Source organism: Aphanomyces invadans (genome assembly GCF_000520115.1).
Source record: "Aphanomyces invadans strain NJM9701 unplaced genomic scaffold supercont1.7, whole genome shotgun sequence".
Lineage (NCBI taxonomy): Eukaryota > Oomycota > Saprolegniomycetes > Saprolegniales > Verrucalvaceae > Aphanomyces > Aphanomyces invadans.
The window spans coordinates 1,356,181-1,378,028 of record NW_008580152.1 but is presented as its reverse complement, the minus strand read 5'-3'; the positions used below and the strand labels follow the sequence as shown (position 1 = coordinate 1,378,028).

General features: G+C 52.7%; 12 protein-coding genes across 17 annotated transcripts; 8 read left to right on the top strand and 4 right to left on the bottom strand.

Moving 5' to 3' along the window:
- The first annotated feature begins 107 nt into the window (after nt 1-107).
- Nucleotides 108-1,364, top strand: H310_04594 (hypothetical protein). The gene is made up of 4 exons (XM_008869005.1): nt 108-292; nt 336-791; nt 850-992; nt 1,043-1,364. The coding sequence occupies exons 1-4, from the start codon at nt 113-115 to the stop codon at nt 1,197-1,199; spliced, it is 936 nt and encodes a 311-aa protein (XP_008867227.1). The 5' UTR covers nt 108-112; the 3' UTR covers nt 1,200-1,364.
- A 306-nt stretch (nt 1,365-1,670) lies between these two features.
- Nucleotides 1,671-3,098, top strand: H310_04593 (hypothetical protein). Of its 3 annotated transcripts, XM_008869004.1 has the most exons (5): nt 1,671-1,924; nt 1,988-2,065; nt 2,116-2,443; nt 2,515-2,660; nt 2,711-3,098. In XM_008869004.1, the coding sequence occupies exons 2-5, from the start codon at nt 1,992-1,994 to the stop codon at nt 2,883-2,885; spliced, it is 723 nt and encodes a 240-aa protein (XP_008867226.1). In that variant the 5' UTR covers nt 1,671-1,924; nt 1,988-1,991; the 3' UTR covers nt 2,886-3,098. The 3 variants fall into 3 exon arrangements, with proteins under 3 accessions (XP_008867226.1, XP_008867224.1, XP_008867225.1); XM_008869002.1 differs by having other exon boundaries at nt 1,988-2,443; XM_008869003.1 differs by having other exon boundaries at nt 1,988-2,443; nt 2,493-2,660.
- A 355-nt stretch (nt 3,099-3,453) lies between these two features.
- Nucleotides 3,454-6,161, top strand: H310_04592 (hypothetical protein). Its single transcript, XM_008869001.1, has 4 exons — nt 3,454-3,939; nt 3,998-4,457; nt 4,504-4,960; nt 5,222-6,161. The coding sequence occupies exons 1-4, from the start codon at nt 3,512-3,514 to the stop codon at nt 5,965-5,967; spliced, it is 2,091 nt and encodes a 696-aa protein (XP_008867223.1). The 5' UTR covers nt 3,454-3,511; the 3' UTR covers nt 5,968-6,161.
- Nucleotides 6,162-6,546: 385 nt separating this feature from the next.
- H310_04591 (hypothetical protein) lies at nt 6,547-7,389 on the top strand. The gene has a single exon (XM_008869000.1). It carries the CDS (start codon nt 6,608-6,610, stop codon nt 7,193-7,195), a length of 588 nt encoding a protein of 195 aa, XP_008867222.1. The 5' UTR covers nt 6,547-6,607; the 3' UTR covers nt 7,196-7,389.
- A 393-nt stretch (nt 7,390-7,782) lies between these two features.
- H310_04590 (hypothetical protein) lies at nt 7,783-9,584 on the bottom strand. Of its 3 annotated transcripts, XM_008868998.1 has the most exons (9): nt 9,540-9,566; nt 9,420-9,496; nt 9,118-9,363; nt 9,001-9,069; nt 8,881-8,947; nt 8,678-8,820; nt 8,574-8,620; nt 8,409-8,521; nt 7,841-8,350 (listed from the first exon to the last, which is right to left on the bottom strand). In XM_008868998.1, the coding sequence occupies exons 3-9, from the start codon at nt 9,343-9,345 to the stop codon at nt 8,319-8,321; spliced, it is 699 nt and encodes a 232-aa protein (XP_008867220.1). In that variant the 5' UTR covers nt 9,346-9,363; nt 9,420-9,496; nt 9,540-9,566; the 3' UTR covers nt 7,841-8,318. The 3 variants fall into 3 exon arrangements, with proteins under 3 accessions (XP_008867219.1, XP_008867220.1, XP_008867221.1); XM_008868997.1 differs by having other exon boundaries at nt 7,783-8,350; nt 9,420-9,584; XM_008868999.1 differs by lacking the exons at nt 9,420-9,496; nt 9,540-9,566 and having other exon boundaries at nt 9,118-9,392.
- Nucleotides 9,585-9,686: 102 nt separating this feature from the next.
- H310_04589 (3-methyl-2-oxobutanoate hydroxymethyltransferase) lies at nt 9,687-11,389 on the top strand. The gene is made up of 12 exons (XM_008868996.1): nt 9,687-9,921; nt 9,967-10,047; nt 10,099-10,152; nt 10,210-10,306; nt 10,357-10,411; nt 10,456-10,557; nt 10,608-10,651; nt 10,702-10,743; nt 10,790-10,867; nt 10,912-10,965; nt 11,040-11,162; nt 11,221-11,389. Exons 1-12 carry the CDS (start codon nt 9,725-9,727, stop codon nt 11,341-11,343), a joined length of 1,050 nt encoding a protein of 349 aa, XP_008867218.1. The 5' UTR covers nt 9,687-9,724; the 3' UTR covers nt 11,344-11,389.
- H310_04588 (hypothetical protein) lies at nt 11,160-13,075 on the bottom strand. Its single transcript, XM_008868995.1, has 8 exons — nt 12,926-13,075; nt 12,826-12,880; nt 12,713-12,770; nt 12,565-12,657; nt 12,376-12,497; nt 12,125-12,333; nt 11,455-12,074; nt 11,160-11,394 (listed from the first exon to the last, which is right to left on the bottom strand). The coding sequence occupies exons 1-8, from the start codon at nt 13,068-13,070 to the stop codon at nt 11,365-11,367; spliced, it is 1,332 nt and encodes a 443-aa protein (XP_008867217.1). The 5' UTR covers nt 13,071-13,075; the 3' UTR covers nt 11,160-11,364.
- Nucleotides 13,076-13,325: 250 nt separating this feature from the next.
- H310_04587 (arginase) lies at nt 13,326-14,803 on the top strand. Its single transcript, XM_008868994.1, has 7 exons — nt 13,326-13,544; nt 13,592-13,693; nt 13,746-13,826; nt 13,874-14,212; nt 14,267-14,455; nt 14,516-14,580; nt 14,630-14,803. The coding sequence occupies exons 1-7, from the start codon at nt 13,367-13,369 to the stop codon at nt 14,747-14,749; spliced, it is 1,074 nt and encodes a 357-aa protein (XP_008867216.1). The 5' UTR covers nt 13,326-13,366; the 3' UTR covers nt 14,750-14,803.
- On the bottom strand, nt 14,677-15,579 carry H310_04586. 2 transcript variants are annotated; one of them, XM_008868993.1, is made up of 5 exons: nt 15,459-15,579; nt 15,255-15,404; nt 15,050-15,189; nt 14,953-15,000; nt 14,677-14,909 (listed from the first exon to the last, which is right to left on the bottom strand). In XM_008868993.1, exons 1-5 carry the CDS (start codon nt 15,556-15,558, stop codon nt 14,769-14,771), a joined length of 579 nt encoding a protein of 192 aa, XP_008867215.1. In that variant the 5' UTR covers nt 15,559-15,579; the 3' UTR covers nt 14,677-14,768. The 2 variants fall into 2 exon arrangements, with proteins under 2 accessions (XP_008867215.1, XP_008867214.1); XM_008868992.1 differs by having other exon boundaries at nt 14,677-15,000.
- Nucleotides 15,580-15,629: 50 nt separating this feature from the next.
- On the top strand, nt 15,630-18,812 carry H310_04585 (hypothetical protein). Its single transcript, XM_008868991.1, has 15 exons — nt 15,630-15,977; nt 16,047-16,178; nt 16,231-16,317; nt 16,360-16,464; nt 16,507-16,611; nt 16,655-16,819; nt 16,877-17,063; nt 17,107-17,299; nt 17,351-17,470; nt 17,543-17,633; nt 17,700-17,735; nt 17,814-17,947; nt 17,997-18,128; nt 18,182-18,313; nt 18,368-18,812. The coding sequence occupies exons 1-15, from the start codon at nt 15,651-15,653 to the stop codon at nt 18,618-18,620; spliced, it is 2,199 nt and encodes a 732-aa protein (XP_008867213.1). The 5' UTR covers nt 15,630-15,650; the 3' UTR covers nt 18,621-18,812.
- On the bottom strand, nt 18,729-20,182 carry H310_04584 (calcium/proton exchanger). Its single transcript, XM_008868990.1, has one exon. It carries the CDS (start codon nt 20,126-20,128, stop codon nt 18,863-18,865), a length of 1,266 nt encoding a protein of 421 aa, XP_008867212.1. The 5' UTR covers nt 20,129-20,182; the 3' UTR covers nt 18,729-18,862.
- Nucleotides 20,183-20,888: 706 nt separating this feature from the next.
- On the top strand, nt 20,889-21,464 carry H310_04583 (hypothetical protein; the record flags this gene model as incomplete). Its single annotated transcript, XM_008868989.1, has 1 exon — nt 20,889-21,464. The coding sequence occupies one exon, from the start codon at nt 20,889-20,891 to the stop codon at nt 21,462-21,464; it is 576 nt and encodes a 191-aa protein (XP_008867211.1).
- Nucleotides 21,465-21,848: the final 384 nt, after the last annotated feature.

The window sequence follows — 21,848 nt, the reverse complement described above, 5'->3', positions numbered from 1 at the left end:
GGGGCTGCATCGCGCGAATCTCGAAGATATCGCGCAGAAAATTCTCCATGAGATGACGTAAGTGTGTGCTGACACAGGACTGGAGTTTGATGCCGGGGTGAAATATTCTGACATGTCAACCTTGGTCATCACCGTAAGGTTGGCCGCTGAAAAGGCGAATGCAAACGACGCACCGCAGTTGAAGAAGAACGTGTCAGTGCATGACATGCACAAGATCCCTTTGGCAACGAGTCAAATCCTTGCACCTGCCAGCAATCCGTCGTGGCAGTTGATGAAACACTCGCACTTCGAGGTAATGTACGAGCGAGCTGGCGACTGCTCACGTCAACCTGTAGCAATACGCCAGTTTGCCCGGGGGATGGTACGACATGCTGGAAGGTCTTCAAAAGCAATGGGACTGGACGTTCGAAGAAATCATCCATCTCCAATGCGCGTTGACCCACTTCAGTCGGTTTCGGTCCAACACGATTCCCCAGTTCCCATCGAGCCGAGTTGCAAATCGGTCGCTGGAATGGCTGGGCGACTCGATCTTAAACACATGTGTGGCTATCTACCTCTTTCAATCATACCCCCTGATGCAAGAAGGGCAGTTGACGCAATTGCGGTCGGCGCTGATCAACAACTCGATTTTGTCACTCGTGTCGACGCAACTTGGACTGCCCCCCGCAATTCTGACTGGGTCTCGCGCGGCACAAAGCGAAACTGAAGAATCCGATGCTGCCATTAGTATGCGCCAGACCATCTATGCAAGTGCGGTGGAATCATTGATTGGCGCTGTGTTCCTCGACCAGGTGATGGCTCGCCCCTGTTGACGTTGCCTGTCAAGGGATGATTTGATGTAGTTGATAGGGCATGTCTCGAGCGATGGAGTTTGTGAATACGCGCGTGCTTCCCCTTGCGATTGACTTGGCGACGAACTCGAGAAACTGGGACCCCGTGAGCGAACTCCAGCGCCGACTTACGACCAAAAAGCGTACCGTGCGCTACGATAGGTCCACCTTCAGTTTACATGGATTGCATTCATCGTGGATTATGCGGTTAGAACGAAAGATGAGCTCGTGCACGATGTTACGCTCTACGTCGACGAAAAATTCATCATGCGCGACACGGGTGCCAATTACAAAGACATCCAACGGTCCATTGCGCACCATGTCCTTGACACGCTGGAGAAAACTCATCCCGAGATCAAGTACGACTGATGCGATCGTCTTGGGTGGTGCAGCTCGATCCTTCCTGCATCGGTCCCGCCGCAATGCGCTGGTTTGAATCGAAACAAAACTCTGCAGTCCCATTTTTTAGCTTGGTTGAAACAACAAAAATTGCGGCAGGCGTCATTATTAAAGACTTCTTGATTCACGTGACCATTTTGAGGTTATGTTCGAAGGCAGCGCAGTTATATTTCTTGAAAACCGAATTTGCATCGCAGAATTTCTGTATATCGAGCTGTTGCCAGTATTAACAGTAAAAAATGTATCCACCCTTCGTCTGGCAATCGATTTTAATGGTCCCTGTCCAGGGAGACGAAGAAACGCATTTGATTGGTAATATGTACTTTTATGGAATTTATGAGGTAGTGTTGATTGGCTGAAGCTATTTTGAGATGATTTTGACATTATTTCTCGATTTGATAAATGCAAGAGGTTTCTCGTTGGCCAATCATTGCGCTGAAAATCGACCATCCAAACAAAACAACATGCTGGCATGGCGCGGACGTTGGCAGGTGGCGCTGATACCGCGCCGATGGCGCATAGACTCACGTTTTGTCGCCAGCAAGACCACGGCACCACTTCAAACAAAGCAAAATGCTTCGTTAAAGAGGCTTGTGTCGGTGAAGGACATGCACTCGAATCTGCTGGATACCCACCACCTTGTGATGCCGTCTACAAACCCGGCTTGGCAGGTCACATCTGAGGCACATTTTGAAGTACGCTGGTACCTCGCAGGCCCACCGCCACGAAATCACTGACCCGAGATTGCCATGGCGTAGGAATATGCGAATGTTCCTCCCGACTGGCCATCAAAATTGGACGACCTGCAGGCTCGATGGAATTGGCGCTTTGACAATGTATTGCATTTGCAATGTGCATTGACCCACTTCAGCCGATTCTTCCCCAGCACGCATCAGCTTTTCCCCGCGAACCGCACTGCCAACAGGTCCCTCGAATGGCTCGGCGACTCCGTACTCAACACGTGCGTGGCAAGCTACCTCTTCCAGTCGTATCCTACGGTCCAGGAAGGGCAATTGACACAGCTGCGGTCAGCGCTTGTGAATAATGGCGTGTTGAGTCGAGTGGCCGTGGACTTGAACCTGCCTTCTGCTATGCTGTTTGGCGAAAGTGTTGTGCATGCGTATCACGATGACTCGGCCTTCGCCAATTCGATGAAGCAGACATTGCATGCAAGCGTCGTCGAGGCGCTCGTCGGTGCCGTGCTGCTCGACCAGGTATCATTCAGTTTCTCCTGTCGCAAGTGACATCGCAGGAAAATGACAGACGCATGATGCAACATCGACAGGGATTGGTTCGCGCGATCGAGTTTGCCAACACGAACGTTTTGCCGAAAGCGATTGAATATGCACGAACAACGTCCAACATGTGGGATCCTGTGAGTGAAATCTTTCGTCGAGCAGATGCCGAAGGCATCTCCATTCGCTTTGACAGGTACTCCGCACAAGTCGAAGTCTCATGGGACTGATTCGATGTGGGACCAGGACCAAAATCGACAACGACAAACACCTCATCTCCCTATACATTGACGACAAGAAGGTGCTCACCCAACTCGGCCCAAGTTTCAAGACAATCACGGCCAGGCTTGCAGAGAGACTGATAAAGTCGTGGAAGACATTGGTCCCAAAGAAGGACAAATCGACCACCAACAAGCCATAACATTGGTCGGCAGGACAGTCACGCGTATCAATTCAAGCTACCACCGTAGTTTACATGGCGCACGATGTCGCAGCTGATGTCGAGGCATTGTGACAGTTCGTTCGTCTGACACATCCAAGGGAAATTCGAACTTGTACCAATGTCCCCTCGAGATTATTTTACACTTAGCTTTCATTTCGATTTTGTATGACATTTTTTGAATTTGACCTGTCTGGGATGCCGAAAAATTCTCCGGTTTTTCCATTCATTGGCAATGTCGACAAGGAATATACGAAAGGGACACAGTTTAGGTTTACGAATGGATCCTCCAGGCCAATGTCATGGCGCAACACCGAGACACACGGTTAAGAAGGATGCATTTGAGCCGCCTCTCACGTATTATGGCAATCTCGAATCCAGACAGCAAATTATGTCTCCGCAAGGTATCGCCAAGATGTCGAAATTATATGTACAATAGTATTTTTCTTGGACAAAATTTGGTGTCGGCATCCAGACCGCATTTTAAGGAGGGGCTGGTAGGTTGAGACAATTGTATAGACAATTCTATTCTATACAAACACGCTGTTGTAGAATACGCAGCATCGGGCCTTGGAAAGCAACCAACAATACCTGTCGTGGTAGCGGGGATGGCGAAGCGAATCGAAGAAAGCGACGATAGTGGCAGTGCCAGTGAGAGCGGTAGCGGTAGCGGCAGTGGCTCAGGCAGTGGCAGCGAATCTGGAAGCGACTCGGGCAGTGGTAGTGGCAGCGACTCTGGCAGTGGGAGCGACAGCGACTCCGAGAGTGGAAGCGGCAGCGGCAGCGGCAGCGGTAGTGACAGCGAGAGTGACGACGACAAGAAAGCCCCAGCCAAGCCGAAAGCTGCACCAAAGGCGAAACCTGCTGCAAAACCTGCCAAGAAGAAGTCTCCGTCGAAGCCACCCAAACCAGCCGTGAAGAAGTCTGCTGTGAGTAAGAAGGTGATTGAGGACGATGATGATGCTGGCAAGATTGAAGAGATTGACCCGGAGCGCCTCAAGGGGTTGAACGAAGTGGAGAAGGAAGCTCTCATGCTGTACGTGTCGTATATCTTTGTTTTTGGCGGAGCCAGTGGACTCACCTCTGTGGTGCAGGGAGCACTACGAGTCGCAGGCAAAGAAGAGCAAAGACATTGCGTTGAAGAAGAAACTCGAGAGCGAGAGGGAAGCATTAGACGAGGACAACGAAGTGGCAGGACGACGATTGCGCAACAGGGACTCGGACAGCCGCAAGTCGGCGTTGTCGAACCTGAAATCAATCAAGCAAGGCGACAAGAGCTCCAAGTCGATCCTAAGCAAGCGATTTGGCGGTACGAACGGCAACGACGATGGCTCCGATTTCGACGAAGGCGATGCAAACCGTGACGAGCTCGCCGAGAAGCGTCGCCGACGCAAGGAGTTGCAGCGCGCAAGTGCGACGGAAGCGTCGTCGTCGCACACGTCGGCGTCGGCATCGTCGTCGGCTCGAACTGCATCCAAGCAAGAAGACCCGAATCACGTGGAGTTGCAGGAACCGGACCTGTCTGGGCCGTTGGAGCATCGTCATGCGCTGGCGGTACGCGTTCTCATCACGTCCCCTGTGATCTCACGTGCGGTGGCAGTACCTCTTTAAACGCCGTGAGTGGTTCGAAAAGAACTTTTTCGAGCCATTTTTTGACAAACTCGTCAAAGGAGCATATGTCAAAGTTATCATTGACGACGGGGCCGACGAAGGCGACCGCGTGTACCGGTTCTGCCAAATCGTTCACATGTGCTACGTGGAGAAGGAGTACGTGTTCGCCGGCGAGAAGACGAAGAAGGCGCTCATGTTGGCGTACGGCAAAGACAAGCGGGCATTCCCCCTCTCGGGCGTGTCGAACCACAGCCTCATCGAACGCGAATTCGAGCTGTGGCGCATCCACTTGCAAAAGCAAGGGCTCTCTGTACCCACGAAAGACCAAGCGAAGAAGCATTATGCCGCCGTCAAGGCACTGCCGTTGAAGCACAAGTACACGGACGAAGAAGTCACGACCATGGTGAACCGCAAAAAGGCGAGTGGGCTGACCCAAGTGTCGTTGGGTACGAATTCCGGCACGAGGCGTGGATGGAGGGTGGTGCCAGAGTGGTGGCGCTCAACCTTTCTGTGGTGATGAATCGTGACTGTTTGGCGTGTGTTTTGCTCTGTGATGTGCTCCATGCAGCGCTGAGCTTGGCGAATGGCAATGCTGCAATGCATCAAGGCCTTTCTTCGTCGAGTGGTCCTGGGTGGTGTGGAGTGCGAACGCTGACTTCGTTTCAAGTTTACGATTGGTCTCCTTATCGATACTGGTTGGATGGTAGGGGTCGAGATCGTGCGGCTTGAGCGGGACGTGGCGGCAGCCAAGACTGTGAACAACTTTGACAAGTCGATGGAGTTGGAAGCGCGGTTGGCGCAGGCGCGGCAAGCGAACGAGCAGCGCCTGGCTGTCAAAACGGAGGACGTCGAACGCATTAATCAAATCAACAAGCGCAATCGAGAGATCAACATGAAACGCGACATGGACGCGAGCGCTTCCAATCGTGCGCAGATGGAGAACATGTCGGCCGCACAGAAGCTGCAGTACGTGCGCGCATCGGCATCGCGGAGGATGTATTTGTCCCGCGACAAAATCGAGGCCAATTTGGCTGAAGGCAAGTTGGTGCAGCTGCCGGATGGCCGCATCATGACCGTCAACAAGTTGGTCGAAGTCGAGGCGTTGCCAGACGATATCATCCCCGACAAGGCGAAAAAGTCCAAAGAGGAAGATGTACTAGTCAAGATGGAGCGCAAACGGAAGGCCCAGGAGGCGGCGGTCGTGGAGGCTCGAGTAAACGCGGTCGAAGTCCAAGGAGACGGCAATGACATTGCCCACAAGACAATTCGGTACATGGAAGACGATGGATCGTGGACGACAATTCGGTCCGCAGCCGAGATCTTGGAGGAGCAGGAACGCAAGAAACGCCCAGTTGTGTCGGACGAAGTGAAGAAGAACCGTCGAGGCATCTCGATGAAGGACTACTTCAACCGAGTCAAAGAACGCCAGGCCAACGGAGACAACGCCTCATAAGACGATGTCTAACTTGTAAACATTCATAGCTGCAACAGCGAGCAGCCGAGTAGAATTATAGATTAATCCGTTTGGGAGCCACGCATGCCGACGTTGTGATGTCGGCGAAAGCGAAGTGCTCGATCAATCCCTCGATGGCAGGTCAATGCCCCCATAGAAAACGACAACAACTTTACATGCTAGTACTTCTTCATGTTCCTGCGTCGCAGCGCACTCCGCCTCGAGCCTCCTTTGTCTACGCATGGGCTTTCACGCAATGGGTTGTCCTTTGTAGGCATGGTCGCCTTGGCGAGGAGCGTCACAAGCATTGGTCAAGTTAGGTCCAGTTATCTCAGTCATAAAATGCATGGGCCATTATATACTGCACTGCAAGTGGGTCCTACATACTAAAAAATTCCAAAATATTTGTGGTTACTAGTACTTTGGAATACTTCATTGGGTTCTCAACTTTTAGACTTGTTTCGGTTAAATCAATTAAGCTTGTCAACATACTACTACTGTAGATCGAAAAAGAACTATTTCGAGCGAATGAGAATCCAAGGAAAATCTTCGTCACGGATTGGTTGGGTTCTTAATTTTGGAACATGGACGCAAGCGTCGCTTCAAGCAACCACTTCGGCTCGTTCCTGGTCCTGTGAACATGCTGCGACGCGCGAGCGCCTCGATGGGGCGCCGACCCATGACGACCGTCAACAGCAACTACGTGAAGCGACTCGTACAAGACGCCAACAACCACCCGATGGACCCCCTGCGCCAACTGCGTGTGCTCCAGATGCTCAACAAGATCCATCCGTCCCTTGTGATCCAGCGCGTGGAGGAGGTGCAGTTTGCAATGTCACAAGAGGTTCAAAAGGAGTACATGAAGGCGCTGGTGAACTCGGACCGTATGGACTCGGTCGATTTGAACCTCTTCTTAGCTCGCATGCAGACGACAGGGATCGCAGGATTGACCACCCGCGAAACATACAAGTCTCGTGGAATCCCTCACGATCAAACAGTCAACGAATATGGATACCGCGCATGGGCCGCATTTGCCATGCTGGCGTGGGGCGGCATTGTCGGTATGTCCTTGATGACGTTCTGGAATGAAGAAGGGTGGAAGGAAGAACACCCGATGACTGCTGGGTTCATGCGTGGGCTGGAGCTACATTCGGAACTTCCCAAGCGCTCGAGTCGACCTTCCTCCCAAGAAAAAACAGAATCTACGTCCAAGACTCCCCGCGCATGAGGAGTGAAAAGAATGTGTCTATGTATGCCGTTCCGCACAGGAACTTCGACCGCCGTTCTGTCGAAGGTGACCCGTTCAGCAGAGGCATGGGAGTTTCGTCGCAAATTTGCGTGTAATGTAGAATCGATCCAATATATGCTAGAGACGTTGTGCTGTGCATCGCCATGCGCAATGTGTTGAAAGGCAGAGCACCTCCACGTCATTTTTTGTATCCGTTGGGTGACTGCCTCGTGGGCAGGTTAAACGCCAGCAAACTTTCCAAGGAAATGAATTGCACGTCCATGTTGGGCAAACAACTTCGTGCACGGTAGCTTGAAGAAAGAAACACATCATGCATGATGGTGTTGCAAGGCGGCTTGCATGCGATACTCGGGTCTGGTTGGTAAAGCGCATGCGACGACGGCGGCGCATAGCCGAGGCAGGTGGCGGACTGGCCACATCCTTTACAATGGGGCATGCCTGACCAATGGAAACGCTGGATTTTAGAATGGCGTGAAACGATTGGTCCCATTTGATATCAAGGCGAAATTCGGACCAATCAGACGCATCCATTTAGTTGAAGTGACCGAGAAGATATTCGTCGTGCCCATCCTTCTTCTTCAGGCTCCGCTTGCGACGATGGCCATTCTCGAATTCGACAACTGGGAGCAACGAATGGACTTTACCAGCACAATCTGCGTCGGCGACATCCAGTGCCCCATTGTGTACCAGGTACACCCGATGCATCGATGCGCCGTGTGTGGCGGAAGCACGTTCTGTCATGAGCACTTTGGAATGCACTTCATCGCGTATAACGAACAATGTCCCATTAAGATGCCTACCGCTGGCACGGCCAAAGCACCGACGACCAAATGTAGTCAAACTAGCTCAAGAGCGTCGTCACGGCGCTCCAGCACCGATGAAAGTCGACAGGACGATGACGAATGGCAATTTGAAACGGATTACACGTGGAGTGTTGGACCAGGTCATGACTTGGCGCGCAGGAGCTACGACGTCACGAGCCATTGAAGACCATCCGAACGAATTGTGAGGTTGAATGTTGTATAATATGTACAAATGCCACAAAATGAAATCGAGCACAGTGTTGTGTCGCCCGCATCAACATAGATTCCCCCTCACATCTTCACAACGATGTATGGCTATGCAGAATGCGATCTATCCAGTTGAGAGGGAAGTTGTTGCTGTGAATGTGACAACGATGGATTTGACTTACAAGCCAACACGGCCGCGCCAAACCCATTGTCGATGTTGACGACACCAACGCCGGGGGAACAAGCGTTGAGCATGGTCAAGAGCGGCGCGAGTCCCCCAAAGGCAGCACCATACCTACGCATACATATGGTCTCTATTTCTACAAGTATTCGAGTCGGGATTGTACCCGACACTTGTTGGCACTGCCACAATCGGTTTGCTCGTTAGCCCCCCCTACATTCGCCATTCAATGCACAGTTCAATCCGCAATTGTATGCGACTCGCGCTCACCACAACACCAGGTAAAGCACCATCCATCCCAGCGACCACAATGATCGCGTCTCCGTCCTGAATGGCTTGGCGGTTCCGCAACAGTCTGTGGATTCCTGCTACGCCGACGTCGTAAATGCGCTGGACTTTGACTCCCGCCAACTCTATTGTCAACGCCTTGTGAATTGTCATGCATCGTTCTCAATCGCGTGAGCGACCAGTACCAAGTGTCACGGCGGCTTCTTCGGCGACAGGCAAGTCCGACGTACCAGCACAGAGCACACATACCACCTACACAATGCTCAGGATGTACGGTGGTCATCCACTGGAACGAGATTGGTGACCTGGGATGTGGTTGGAGACGGTTTATCTTGCAGCGACAGCAGGTTCGCAGTTGGAAAGTAGTGGATTTGCTATGGCCGATTGTAGGATTCATAGAGGAGAAAAACGATCCAATACACCTTCAAGTCCTCGTGCGATCGTACTGCAGCAGCCAAATCTTTGCTCACGCGGGTAGCGAGCGCCATTTCGTTGGTCCTTTTCATGGCAAGAAGTATTTTGGTCACTTGGTCGTGTGTCTTGCCTTCGCTGTACACAACTTCAGGGAATCCCGTTCGCGCAGTGCGCTGGCCATCCAATTTGGCATACTCTTCGAGTACGTCATACTCCAATGCACTCCACTCGGCCATGGCTTTTGACGCAGATACCTTTCAGAAGAACAGTGATGGGAATTGACCTGCTTCCCGACAGTACGAGGATGTACCTTTCCTGCCGCAACTGCGTCAAAGAGCTTCCGAAGACTAGATGATTGACGTTCGCTTTGGGTTGAATACCTCAGCGCTATGGGAGTGGGGTTACGCAGTCGCGGCAGTGGGCCATGGACCTCGTGCCGGACCAGGAATCGTGTCAAGTTCATGCTAATTCCCAGTACATGGATCGCAAATGTGCTTCCGGATAACAGAAGTGTTTACGTTGAACCAATGTGCAGAGCAATCATGATTATCCGGATGTCGTGGACTTGCGATTACCACACAGATTTCCATCTTCAAGCAAGACATTCGTTCCGTCATGTTCCACCGCCGCCTCGCGTCAAAGATGCCGCTCGTTGCAGCAGCGAAGAGCTTCAGTGACGTACCGCGCTATGACCCAGTCGCGCAAAGGACCCTAAAGCTGTTGGAGAGGAAGAAGGTGACGACGTTGGACCTGGGCATTCTAAAGGCCAAGAACAAACCTATCACGATGGTCACGGCCTACGACTACCCTTCGTAAGAGACCACAACGTTACAACAATCAACGGACCATATGTGTAGAGCAGTGCACGTGGACCTGGCTGGCTTTGACATCCTCTTGGTCGGGGATTCTGTTGGCATGGTCGAGTTGGGCATGGACACGTATGAATGGACATTCATGTTCCAATTTGAACGACACCCCTTTCCATCTAGAACAATCCCAGTGTCCCTTGACGACATCATTTATCACTCGAAGGCTGTACGCCGGTATGTTCTCCAACCTTCGCATCGTGCCATCCTGCAGGAAATCACCTCAGTTGCCAGCGGAGCGACCCGACCGTTAATCGTGGGCGACATGCCATTTGGAACGTGTGAAGGCGATCCGTATGAAGCGTTGAGAAATGCGCAGCGACTGATGAAGGTTTGCATGGCCCTGTATGGATTGGGATGAAGCCGTATCTGGGCCATTAGGAAGGCGGTGTCGACTGCGTGAAAATTGAAGGTGGTGTCGAGCGCGCCAAAACAAGTACGTTTCGAACCTTCACGTTCCGATGCTCATGGGTGGGTTAGTTCGAATGCTGGTCGATGGTGGAATTGCCGTGATGGGACACGTGGGGCTGCGTCCCCAAGCTATCAGTGTCCTGGGCGGGTTCCGAGCGCAAGGCCGCACGGGTGCTCTCTTCAAGTCATCGAATCGTACATTCATCCTCACCCAACTGTAGCAAAACAAGCTAACCAAATCATCGAAGATGCACTGGCCGTCCAGGTTTTCCACTGTGCACCATTTCCCTTGGCCATTCTGTGACCGACCCATAGAAAGCGGGAGCGTTTGCCGTCGTGCTGGAATGCGTACCTTCGGTGCGTCGAACTTGATTGCACGTTTGGGGAATCAAACGTCCTCCAGGTCGTCGCCAAAGCCGTGACGGATATTTTGGACGTGCCGACGATCGGAATCGGCGCCGGCCCTCACACCAGTGGCCAGGTACACACCTCGCCGCTCCAGATCTAAAAGCATGGTCGTCGTAGGTGTTGGTGTTTCACGACGTGCTTGGCATGCTGCAGCATCCTCACCACGCCCAGGTAATTACCACTTCCACGTTGTTGTCCGAAACGATTCATTTTTTTGTGCATTTCGCGTGTTGTTCCTGGCACAGCATGTGCCCAAGTTTTGCAAGAAATACGCCGACGTCGGCGAGCGCATTCGTCAAGGTCTGGAAGAATTTCGAGAAGACGTGGAGAATCAACGATTTCCGTCGGAAGTTTTTGCCCCGTACAAAGTAAAACGCACACGTTTGGGATTTCGTGCAATGCAAAAACGGATGGAAATATTGATAGATGTCGAAAGAAGAACAGCGCAAGCTCCAGCACCTCGTCGACACAAAGTTTGCCAAGCGAAAAAACGCGGACGGCGGCGATGGCGACGACGAAGGCGGCTTCGGCGTGTCCAAAGTATACTAGCGACTGGTCTTGTTCTGATGCTTACTTGTACTTCTTGCTGTTGGCATTCGACTACACAAACAAACCGGTCACACAAGTGCACACACACAATCATGCGGATTGGAAACTCACTTGGGATTGCTTTGGTGCGCTTTTTTGGGATCGGCCACTTCTGCGTGGAGTGAGCTTTGGCACATCAGGGATTGCTCTGGGGTCCTTGATCGAGGAGCCAGGGAGGCTAGTGGACAGGAGGGAGGCCGTGGTAGCAACTTCGTCACACTGTGGATCGGTCGCAAGTGGCGCGTCAATGGAGCAAGGCACAGTCGTGACTGGAGTTTCGCCACTCTTTGAATCGGTCGAGAGTGTAGAGATCAGAGGAGTGGGTATAGTGTTGTCTGTAGGTTGCTCCAAGAGTTCCGCGACGTCGCGGGGTGGAGCATTGTCTTCCTGGGCCTGCGAGACGATCGTTTCTGCCGGACGAGAGGAAGATGAATGTCGAATAAACATCACGTCCTCGTTCGGTACACGTTGTTTGCGCGCAGTTAGGCCTTTGCGACGTACGCCGAACCACCCCACGACAACAGCAACGACAAGGCCCACCAAGAACGTCATCAGCTGCCACAATATGCCGAGGCCTATGAAGGGTGCATGCGATAGCATGGAAGCACACTCGGGGGCTACGGTGACGGCATGCGAGACAATCATTCCATGACCCAAGCGGCCGATCAGGGCTTGCGGCGTGAACTCGACGCCTACGTCGACATCGTAGCATTAGGTAGCTCATTCTATATCTCAGCAAAACCTGGGAATCGCCACTGCGTGTACAAGTACTCTTTCCAGTTCAGCGGCTTGGTCGCTTCAAGCGTGATTGCGTCGGTTTCAAAGAGGAAGACAAATACAGTCGACACCGTGTCCAGGATCCCTTCGTCGCTGTGTCCCTTGCCGTTCAAAGAAGGAATTCTGCCGCTGAGTGGTTGCAAGAACACATCCAGTACTGGGAGCCATGCTTGCCTACGAATGGCGTGAACCGCTGCTGGACTAGGTGTGACGCACGGAATTAGGTGGATGTTCTGGAGTACGAGCATGTTGCGTCGAGGGCATCGCTTGATGAGGTTGGCAAGGGTTAAATGGATGGCTGCGTGGACGTCCTTCTTGGACTCCTTCGACTGAATCAACTGTGGAGAACCAATTTCGCGGGTCATGGGTGATTCAGCTAACGATTCAGGCGCCTATGTGCAGCACCTCGTGGATGTCAAGGTGAACAAGTCGATCTGTCGCTGTTGACGCGTGATCAAAGTACGTTGCAGCAAGGACGTTGGACGAGTGTCGAAGCGTCTATGACCACCACACATGAGAACATATCGTCATTCTTTTGGTTGACCAGACCCACCTCGGACGAATTGCCAAAGAGTACCAACGACAGCGGGAGCTTTCGGTCGTAGTCCAGTCTAAACCACACGTCATTGGGTTACATTCAAGTCTTCCTCTTGGGCCCATGCATACTCATGCGAGACAATTGCATCGACTAGATCCGGCCCCAAGTAGTCGAGGCAGGTAGCTACGCATGACAGAGTCAGTGGTTGAAAAACCAAAGCCGACATACTGCGTTCGACTACTCTGTCCGCAAAGTTATTTCCCGCATTAAACGGCGAGCATGTGTCTTGTGGGATCGCCACCACGCATCCTACTCCCGCGCACAGCGCCCATGCCCATGCCGCCGTCGGGAGCTTGCACCATCTTCGGGTCATCTTGGAAATCCCAATATAACATTACGTTTTTAACCAATCAAACCACGTTGTAGTCCAAGAAGGCCAATCACAATTGACGTATTCTGGAAGTGTCTCAAGTAATACACTCAATTGATTGGTGGAAAAGACATTATTTTATCCAACCAGAACAATCGGTGCCTGCGACTTCAGCGGACGCAACCAGACGCGGGTTCTGATTGGCTGATGAAAGTCTCATCGTTGCCCATGGATGCCAATCGAGGGCATTTCCAGAATCGACCGCTCGACGACACCCACACTTGGTTCCACCCGTCGGCATGTCTCTCTTCCGAACCGCCCTTCCCCGCGCCAAGGCTGCGTTGAACTGCCGCAGCGTCCACAACTCCCGCGGCCTACTGTGGGATGAGATCCGCAACCACAATCACCCTGGAGATCACGCGAATCCTATCTTGTCGACACCGCAAACTGTCGCTGTGATCGGCGCACCTATGACTCGTACGCTTGATCGAGCTCACCCATGCTAAACCGTTGGGTTCATGTAGATGGACAACCGCTTCTCGGCACGGACTTTGGTCCGGATTTGCTCCGCAACGGCGGCTTGCACAGCTTGATCACGGATTTGGGCTGGTGCTGCGAAGAAACTGGTATGACGATGGATCATTCTGACACACGATAACCTCACGGCGTTGCATGCAGGGAATCTTAACTTCCGCGCGCCGTCGGCCGGGGACCCTCAAATTGACCCCAAATACGGTCGCGCCAAGCGCTCGTTCGCGGGTATGGAAGCCTTCGGTGTACATGATGATTTATGATTGGTACTTTAGTCGGCAACGGTTTGAAGCAAATCGCTGATGCCGTCGAAAAGAAGGCTTCCGAGGGCAAATTTTGCCTGGTGCTTGGTGGCGACCACACGATCGGGACGGGCTCGTTGGCTGGTTTGCTCCGAGTGCACCCTGATGCCGGCATTATCTGGGTCGATGCGCATGCTGACATCAACACGCCGCAAACGACCGAGAGCGGTAACATGCACGGGATGCCAATCTCGTTTCTCATCCAAGGCCTTGTCGACCCGGCGCGCGTGCCTGGGTTTGAATGGCTCGTGGATGGCCCTATCATGAAGCCTGAGCAACTGGTATACATTGGGCTGCGCGACGTCGACAGCGGTGCGTACCCAGATAGCATTAAACTTCACGAGTGTCGTGCTCATGGAACTCTAGGCGAACGACGCATCATTAAGGAGCTGGGTATCAAAGCGTTTTGCATGCAAGCCGTCGACAAGTACGGCATTGGCAAGACGATGGAAATGGCCTTGGACCATTTGTGCGGCAAGCAGTTGCGACCCCTCCACATGAGCTACGATATCGATGCCGTGGATCCCGTCGATGCCCCGTCCACAGGCACACGAGGTACCTTATCGAACGCAAACGTTGGAAAACCCGTGGTGTGAACTTTCAATTTTTGTCTAGTGCGCGGAGGGCTCACGTGGCGTGAAGCGAACTACGTGGCGGAAGCAGCTGCGGAATCCAACATGGTAAATACGTTCTGTCTTCTTCGACGGTTGCGGCTCATGCAACGCGTAGCTTGTCGGTTTGGATATGGTGGAAGTGAACCCGTCGTTGGCGCCGGGCAAAGGCGCGGCGATCACGGTCGACATGGCGCTGCTGCTCATCGGGTCGGCTCTGGGGAACCGCATTCTTTAAGTCTGGAATAGTAGACCTGTCACGCATTGTATAGATTTTCGCTGTGTTGTATCATTTTAGACGACTCTTGGGGAGACGTCTCGGCAACGAGCAGAATTGTCGTGTCTGATGGAGGGAGTGACTGGAGGAAGTGGAGGACTGCAGCGGCGTCTGCAAATGGCTACGACAGGGGTGCGTGAATTCGGCGTCTGAGCCACTCGTACCACAGGAGCTGGCAGCTTGGAGTCGAGGTTGTAATACACACGATCGATCTGTCCACATGGCTGAGGTGAAAACGGCATGAGAGCGAGGTGCACGAACCTGACGGATGGTAAACCAATGTCGGGTTTGCCAAAGGCCCAGCATGCGGCTCGAAGAAATGTTGCACAGCAGACCTTTCACAGATGACAAGTCGATGGAGTCGAGAGACTTGCGTCGGTCAAAGTAGGTCGTTCGGTGCCCTAAAGCAACATTTTGTTGTGGCAGCTGGCTTGACGACAACAGGAAAGCAGTGATGCCGACGGACCATAGCGAAGCAGTGCCGTGGTTAACACGTCCACCCCGAAGTTACCGATTCCCAGTACAGCTCGGTAGGGGCTGAATCCCCACGTTGAATCAGTCGTCTGTGCGAGTGTTTCTGCTATGGCGTCGAATTCGTTGGCACTGAATGCCCTCCCTACGACAGCGGACTCGAGTCTGTGTCGACACAATCAACTAGGACACGTCATACGCTGCAGCATATTGTTGACCGAATGAAGCCCGCAGCGCATGAGGAACTGCTTCTCATGGTAAATGTTGCTGCTGTCTCCAAGAGTCGCTGCGTCCGTCATGTCAGCCTTCGACCAGTTTCAACACTTGCGTTTTCGATGTATTTTTTAAATTGTGAAAATATATTCATATTTTCAGGTCATCATCATCACCAATGCACCGGCAATCGACGGGAGGCATGTGGGTGCCTGGTGTGAAGAAAGCTCAGATGTCTGACCGTGGAGAAGAGCAATTACCTCCAGTAGTTTCGGTGTCGAGCTTGCCCATCGAAGCTCGTGAAAAGGAGATCTTGTATGCAGTGGAAACATCGTCGGTCGTGATCTTGGCTGGAGAGACTGGGAGCGGCAAGACCACGCAAACACCTCAGTATTTGTACCGCGCCAAGTTTGGCAAGATTGCAGTGACACAACCTCGACGAATTGCTGCCATCACGGTGGCAGAGCGCGTGGCCTCTGAAATGGGCGTTCGACTTGGTGGCGAGGTATAGTTCGCTCAAACGTTCTCTCCCCTCTCGGTGTTCGAATGACTCCAACATCAATACCTTGAATAGGTTGGGTATGCCGTGCGCTTTGAAGAGAAATGGGATCCCGAGCGCACTGGCATCAAGTTCCTCACGGACGGAATGCTCGTGCGGGAAACCATGCTCGATCCATTGCTGTCCCATTACAACGTCATCATGCTGGTACTCCTTGACATCCTAGATAGTTTGTTCAGCTTTATTCATCCTGCTTTAGGACGAAGCCCACGAACGCAACTTGGAAACGGACATTTTGCTTGGGTTGATAAAAAAGATCATGAAAAAGCGCCTTGACTTGCGAGTGGTACAATTACACTTCGTGGCCTCCGTCGTGACGCTCTTCCAGATCGTGGCGTCGGCTACGCTCCATGTGGAGGCCTTCGAGCGCTTCTTCTCATCGATCAAGCACGAAGGTGGAGTGATTAAACCTGTCGTGTCCATCGCAGTTCAGGTAAGTTCCGCCCCCTGCCACCATTCGCAACAAGTCTTTTAGGGTCGCCAATATCCCGTCGACGTATTGTACTTAAAGGAGCCCGCGGCCAACTTTGAACAGAAAACCATCGACACGGTGCTGGCCATCCATGAGCGCGAAGCACAGGTGCGACCAGAAAGAGGTAGCCAAGGTGATACTATTTCTCCAGGGCGACATCTTGGTGTTCTTGCCTGGCCAAGAAGAGATCGACCACGTCGTCCACCGACTGAGTCAATCAGCGAGTCGCACGCTACTGCCCCTGGCGTTCTACGGCTCGTTGCCAGTGCATGTCCAGCAAGCTGTGTTTGATCCGACGCCGCCGCATGTCCGCAAGGTAACCCTTGCATCGTGTACCATCCTTGCAGTAGTGTTACGTTGGAGTCGTGACCAGGTGATTGTGGCAACGACAATTGCCGAGACGTCCGTGACGATTCCAGGTGTTGTGTACGTTGTGGACAGCTGCTTTGTCAAACTACCATTCTACAACCCGTTGACGGGCATCGAAGCCCTTGTGACAACCGTCGAATCCAAAGCGGCGGCAAAGCAACGAGCGGGACGAGCAGGGCGCATGCGGCCAGGTGTCACTTGTCAATCGCTCTCGCGCTAATGTTTTCACGACAGGCAAATGCTTTCGTCTGGTCACTGAAGCCACGTACCGCAAGACGTTTCCCAAGCACACGATCCCGCAGATCCAGCGAACCAACTTGGCGCCAATTGTGCTGCATTTGCTCAGCATGGGGATACAGGATATCGTACACTTTGACTTTTTGTCGCCGCCGACACCGGAAGCTTTGGTTCGCGCACTGGAAATTCTGTGTGTGCCTATCTCTCACGTGCGCAAACTTGACAATTCTGAGTCATGTAGGTACTCACTGGGAGCGATTTCCAAGGACTGCGTCTTGGTTGAGCCATTGGGGGCGCACATGGCCGAGTTCCCCGTTGATCCGTGCCTGTCCAAGATGCTGCTCGCTTCGTTTGATTTCGGGTACGAGGGGGACATTCTATTGCAGAGCGATGGACTGTTCATTGGATCGATGTCGCGGGTATGCCTATGTAGCTGCACGGAAGAAGCGCTGACCATTGCCAGCATGGTGAGCGTGGATGACATCTTCATCCATCCTCGGGCGTCGAAAGAGCGCCAGCTCAAGGTATGATGTGGTCGTAATTTCCTGAGGAAGACATTAAACTGGATTGGGCTTTGTTGTTTTTCGTAGCTGAAAGAAGCAGTTGCAGAATTTGCCCATCAACAGGTAAGTCCTGTTTCGTGGGTTTCATCTTCCAGGCGTGCCACGCTTGGACATGGCTTATCCTGAGCTGGGGCTTGGCAGGGCGACCATATCACGTATTTGCACATATACAACGAGTTTTTGGAGAATGACTGCAGCCGGTCGTGGTGCGACGAACACTGTTTGAATCACCGTATCTTGATGCGGGCGACGGAAATTCGAAAGCAGCTGCATCGGTGAGCCTCATTCCTGGCCATCCGCACAGATCTTGCAAATGGGTTGTAGCTATGTCAAACGTTTTGCTACCGCCGACAATGCGATTCATAGCTGCGGCGACGACAAGCAACCGGTACTCCAGTGTCTTGTTGCGGGCTTCTTCGCCAACGCGGCCAAGTTGCATGGAAGCAGTACTTACAGGTATCGTTGTCGCCCGTGTGCAGACTCCTTCCTACGCGACGTATCACCTGTAGAACTATCAAGGACGGGCGCATCGTGCATGTGCACCCGACGTCCGTCCTGAACTCGTTCATTCGGTCGCCCGAGTGGATTGTGTACCATCAAAGTGTTCTTACAGACAAGGAGTACGTGCGTGAGATATCAAGGTACTCCTCAATTTCGCTGCGTTTCGTGTGGCTAAGAAAAGGGGGCTATTGTAGCATTGACCCGAGGTGGTTGGTGGCCGCGGCGCCAGAATACTATTACTGCAAAGACGTCAGTGCAGTTGTGTCTGGAAGTTCGGGGGATATCGGGTTGCCGAAAGCCCCGCCCCCGACTGCACAACAACCGGCCGCAACGGACGCCAACGGTCGCATCTTGTTTCGGCGGCCGACTCCATCGAGTACAGCAACGACGAAGAAGCTGCCCGTCCACATTGGCAAGAGCAAGGGCGGGCTCCGCTCGCAGTTTTGAGTCAACTGATTCTCTGCAGAGGCAACTTTAAGTTCGTTCTTTAAATGGACTTTTCAGCGCAGTGCTGGATCGCCTGAACTCGCCATCACGACCGAAAAAGCAAGCGACTATGTCGAAGAAATGCATACGCCAGAGCGGTGTATGCAAATCGAGTAGGTGAATTATGTACAATCCATGAGAATTAGCTTGGCAGGGACTACGGCACACGGTGTTTGAACCCCTCGATGGGATGCACGGGCAATTTAGATGGAGATCTCGAGCAAGGCAACACCAACAAGACAGTACAGCACGATCAACATGGCGCCTTCGAGCCAATTGCTCTTTCCATCAGCTACGACCACGTACACAATTACACTGGACACGACATACGTCATTGCTTCGAACGCATTGAACGCCAACGTCATGGGTTGGCCCATGAGCCACCCCGCAATGACACACACAGGCACGACAAATACGGCAATTTGAGTCGCGCTGCCGACGGCGACACCCATCGCGAGCTCCATGTTATTCTTCAACGCGACCTTGATCGCGGTAATGTGTTCGACAGCGTTGCCGACAATCGGCAGCAAAATGATCCCGACAAATGGCTTGGGGATGTCAGCACTGACAGTGAACCCGTCGACAGACGAAACGAGAAACTCGGAGAACAGCGACACGAGTAACGTCATGACGAGCAGCACAACCAACGATCCTTGGAACGAAAGCTCGGGCTCTTCTTCGTCCTCGTCCTTCTCTGCAAGGATGGCACGGTGGGTCACGAGTTGGTATACCATGAGCAGAATATACATGAGAATGAGAAACAATGCAGAAATGTGTGACAGCCCCAGGACCGCGTCGTCGTTGTTCAGAAGAGGGAGGTCGATCGAGGGCTTGCTGTACTGGTAATAGGACGGCACCAACATGGCAAAACTGGACAAGAAGAGGAGCGACATGTTGACGGACGCGCTTTGAGCATTGAAGACGGACTCACTCGCGCCACCGACGTGGCCAGCGATGAAACAAGACCCAAGAACGAGAAGCATGTTGGACAGCATGGATCCGATTAGCGAACTTTGGACGAGCGCGACTTCGCCTTTCTTGAGGGCAAAGATAGCAATGATAACTTCGACAGCGTTGCCAAACGTGGCATTCACGAGCCCGCCAATCGTATCGCCTGCATGGAATGCTAGAGCCTCCGTGGCATCTCCCAACATGCTCGCGAGGGGGAGCATCGTGAGAAAGTTGAACACGAACACGGGAATGTCGCCCCATTCCGCAAGGTACGACCACACTGCAAAAGGCGCAAATACCAGAAACAAGTTCACATACGATCCGAACAAGATGTTGCGGACGGCATGGACAAATGAGACGTGGGTCGTTGTGGACGCGGCTCCCACGGCCCCACTTTCCACGGACACTACAGTCGGGGTGGTTTGGGCGGATTCGAGAAGCCGAGTGGCTTCATCAGCACCTCCTTCCTCCTCCATGCTCGGCGTCCGCAAGAACTTGGACGCTTGTCGCTTGATCATCCTGCGGTCGCGCTCTGTCCTTTCTGGGGAGCTTCGCCAAATGTGGCTCTCCGACTGCTCGGCTTCTCACGACGGGCCACCTGCAGCTGAATTACCGTATTCAAGTATTCTGTGCCAAAATGTGCCCCACAATAGCATAATTCACTCGGCAATTGTACTTTTTGAAGGAATTACACCGATTTTTGCGGTGAATTTCGCCTCGTGCGCTGGATCTCGAGCGTTTGGATTGGCTACAAAAGGTTCGATTTTTGAGAATACGAAGCACTGATTGGTGCAAATGCTGGCTCAGTCTGCGCACACCCAGGACAATTCGCCAACACGAGCCCGGTGTGGAGGGTCGCGAGCCAACGTAGGTTTGCTCATGCAAGAGGACTTCGAGCAGTAAGCTGGGAACGGAAGATTGGTCGACTGTGCTGAAGGACGGCCGTGCCACCCGGGTCTCATGCGGAATGAGCTCAGTTCAGTGGAAAACGATCTCTTGTTACTCGATTCGGTGAAAACGAGGCGAGATGTAGAGAGACGGCGTAATCAAGTGTGAGTGCGATGCATGCAGGTAAGGGAATGCGACGGAACAGCGTCGCCGCATCTCCTCGTCGACACGGAGACGCGATTGGAACAACGATTCCTCGTCGATGTCGCTGGGTTGCAAGCATGAACTAAAAATCAGTCGATTCATTTATTAAGTGCACATTTTTAATGCATTCCAGTAGAATATCGCTTGGAACATTTGCCCCTCAAAAGACAGGATATAAACCGATCGATGGATCACATCGTGTACCAAGGCAGCACCATCTACGATGCCGCGCTGAAAGGAAACTTCCCACTCGTGGTGCTGTTATGGGGCATGATAGCTGCCCAGCAAATGAGCCCATTCACCCCCGATGACAACAACAACTCTGTGATCCACTACGCCGCAGCAGGTGGTAACGTCGAAATTCTGCATTTTTTCGCCCAGCAGGCTGTCCTGGCGAGTCCAAATGCCACGACTATCATGGACGGGCCCAACAAGAGCGGCGAGACGCCGTTGATCCGCGCGGCCCATGTTGGGAATGTATTGTCGGTGAAAGTGCTCGTCGACTTGGGATGCAACGTCATGCATCAGGATGCAAACGGAAACACAGCGGCCCACCACGCAGCTCGTGAAGGGCAGATATGGATGCTGCACTACTTGCTCGAAGCGCAAACGACTCTAAACATTGAAGGTTGTGTTCCTGGTGGGCAGTGCGCTATGAAGCGAGATATTTTGCAGTGGGCGTGTGACGGCGGTATGTGTCACGGCTCACGGCACTTAGTGACGATTGTCACCGTGCGCATGCATCAGGGAAGCAGGAAATGATCGATTATATTCTACGTCGTGGCCACAACCCCAACATCCCTGACATCGAGGTATTATTTCACGTCCTATCCTGGACAACCTGATGCATCCTGACAACTAGGGTCGAACTGCTCTGCACCACGCAATCCTCGACGCCGATAAAGGTCTCATTGAGAAGCTGATGTCGTACGGCGCCAAGACCGACGCCTCCGACGACCGTGGCTTGACGGCGCTGTCCACGGCGAACAATCTCCGCCGCCACACAATTGTAAACATGCTCCTGGATGCACCTGCACATGTAGCCCATCCAGTGCCAAAGGTAAGATTTGTTGACAAACGGCCAATGGTGCATATTCAATGTTACCCCAGTCGTTTGCACAAATCCGCCGTACACGCCAGCACGTA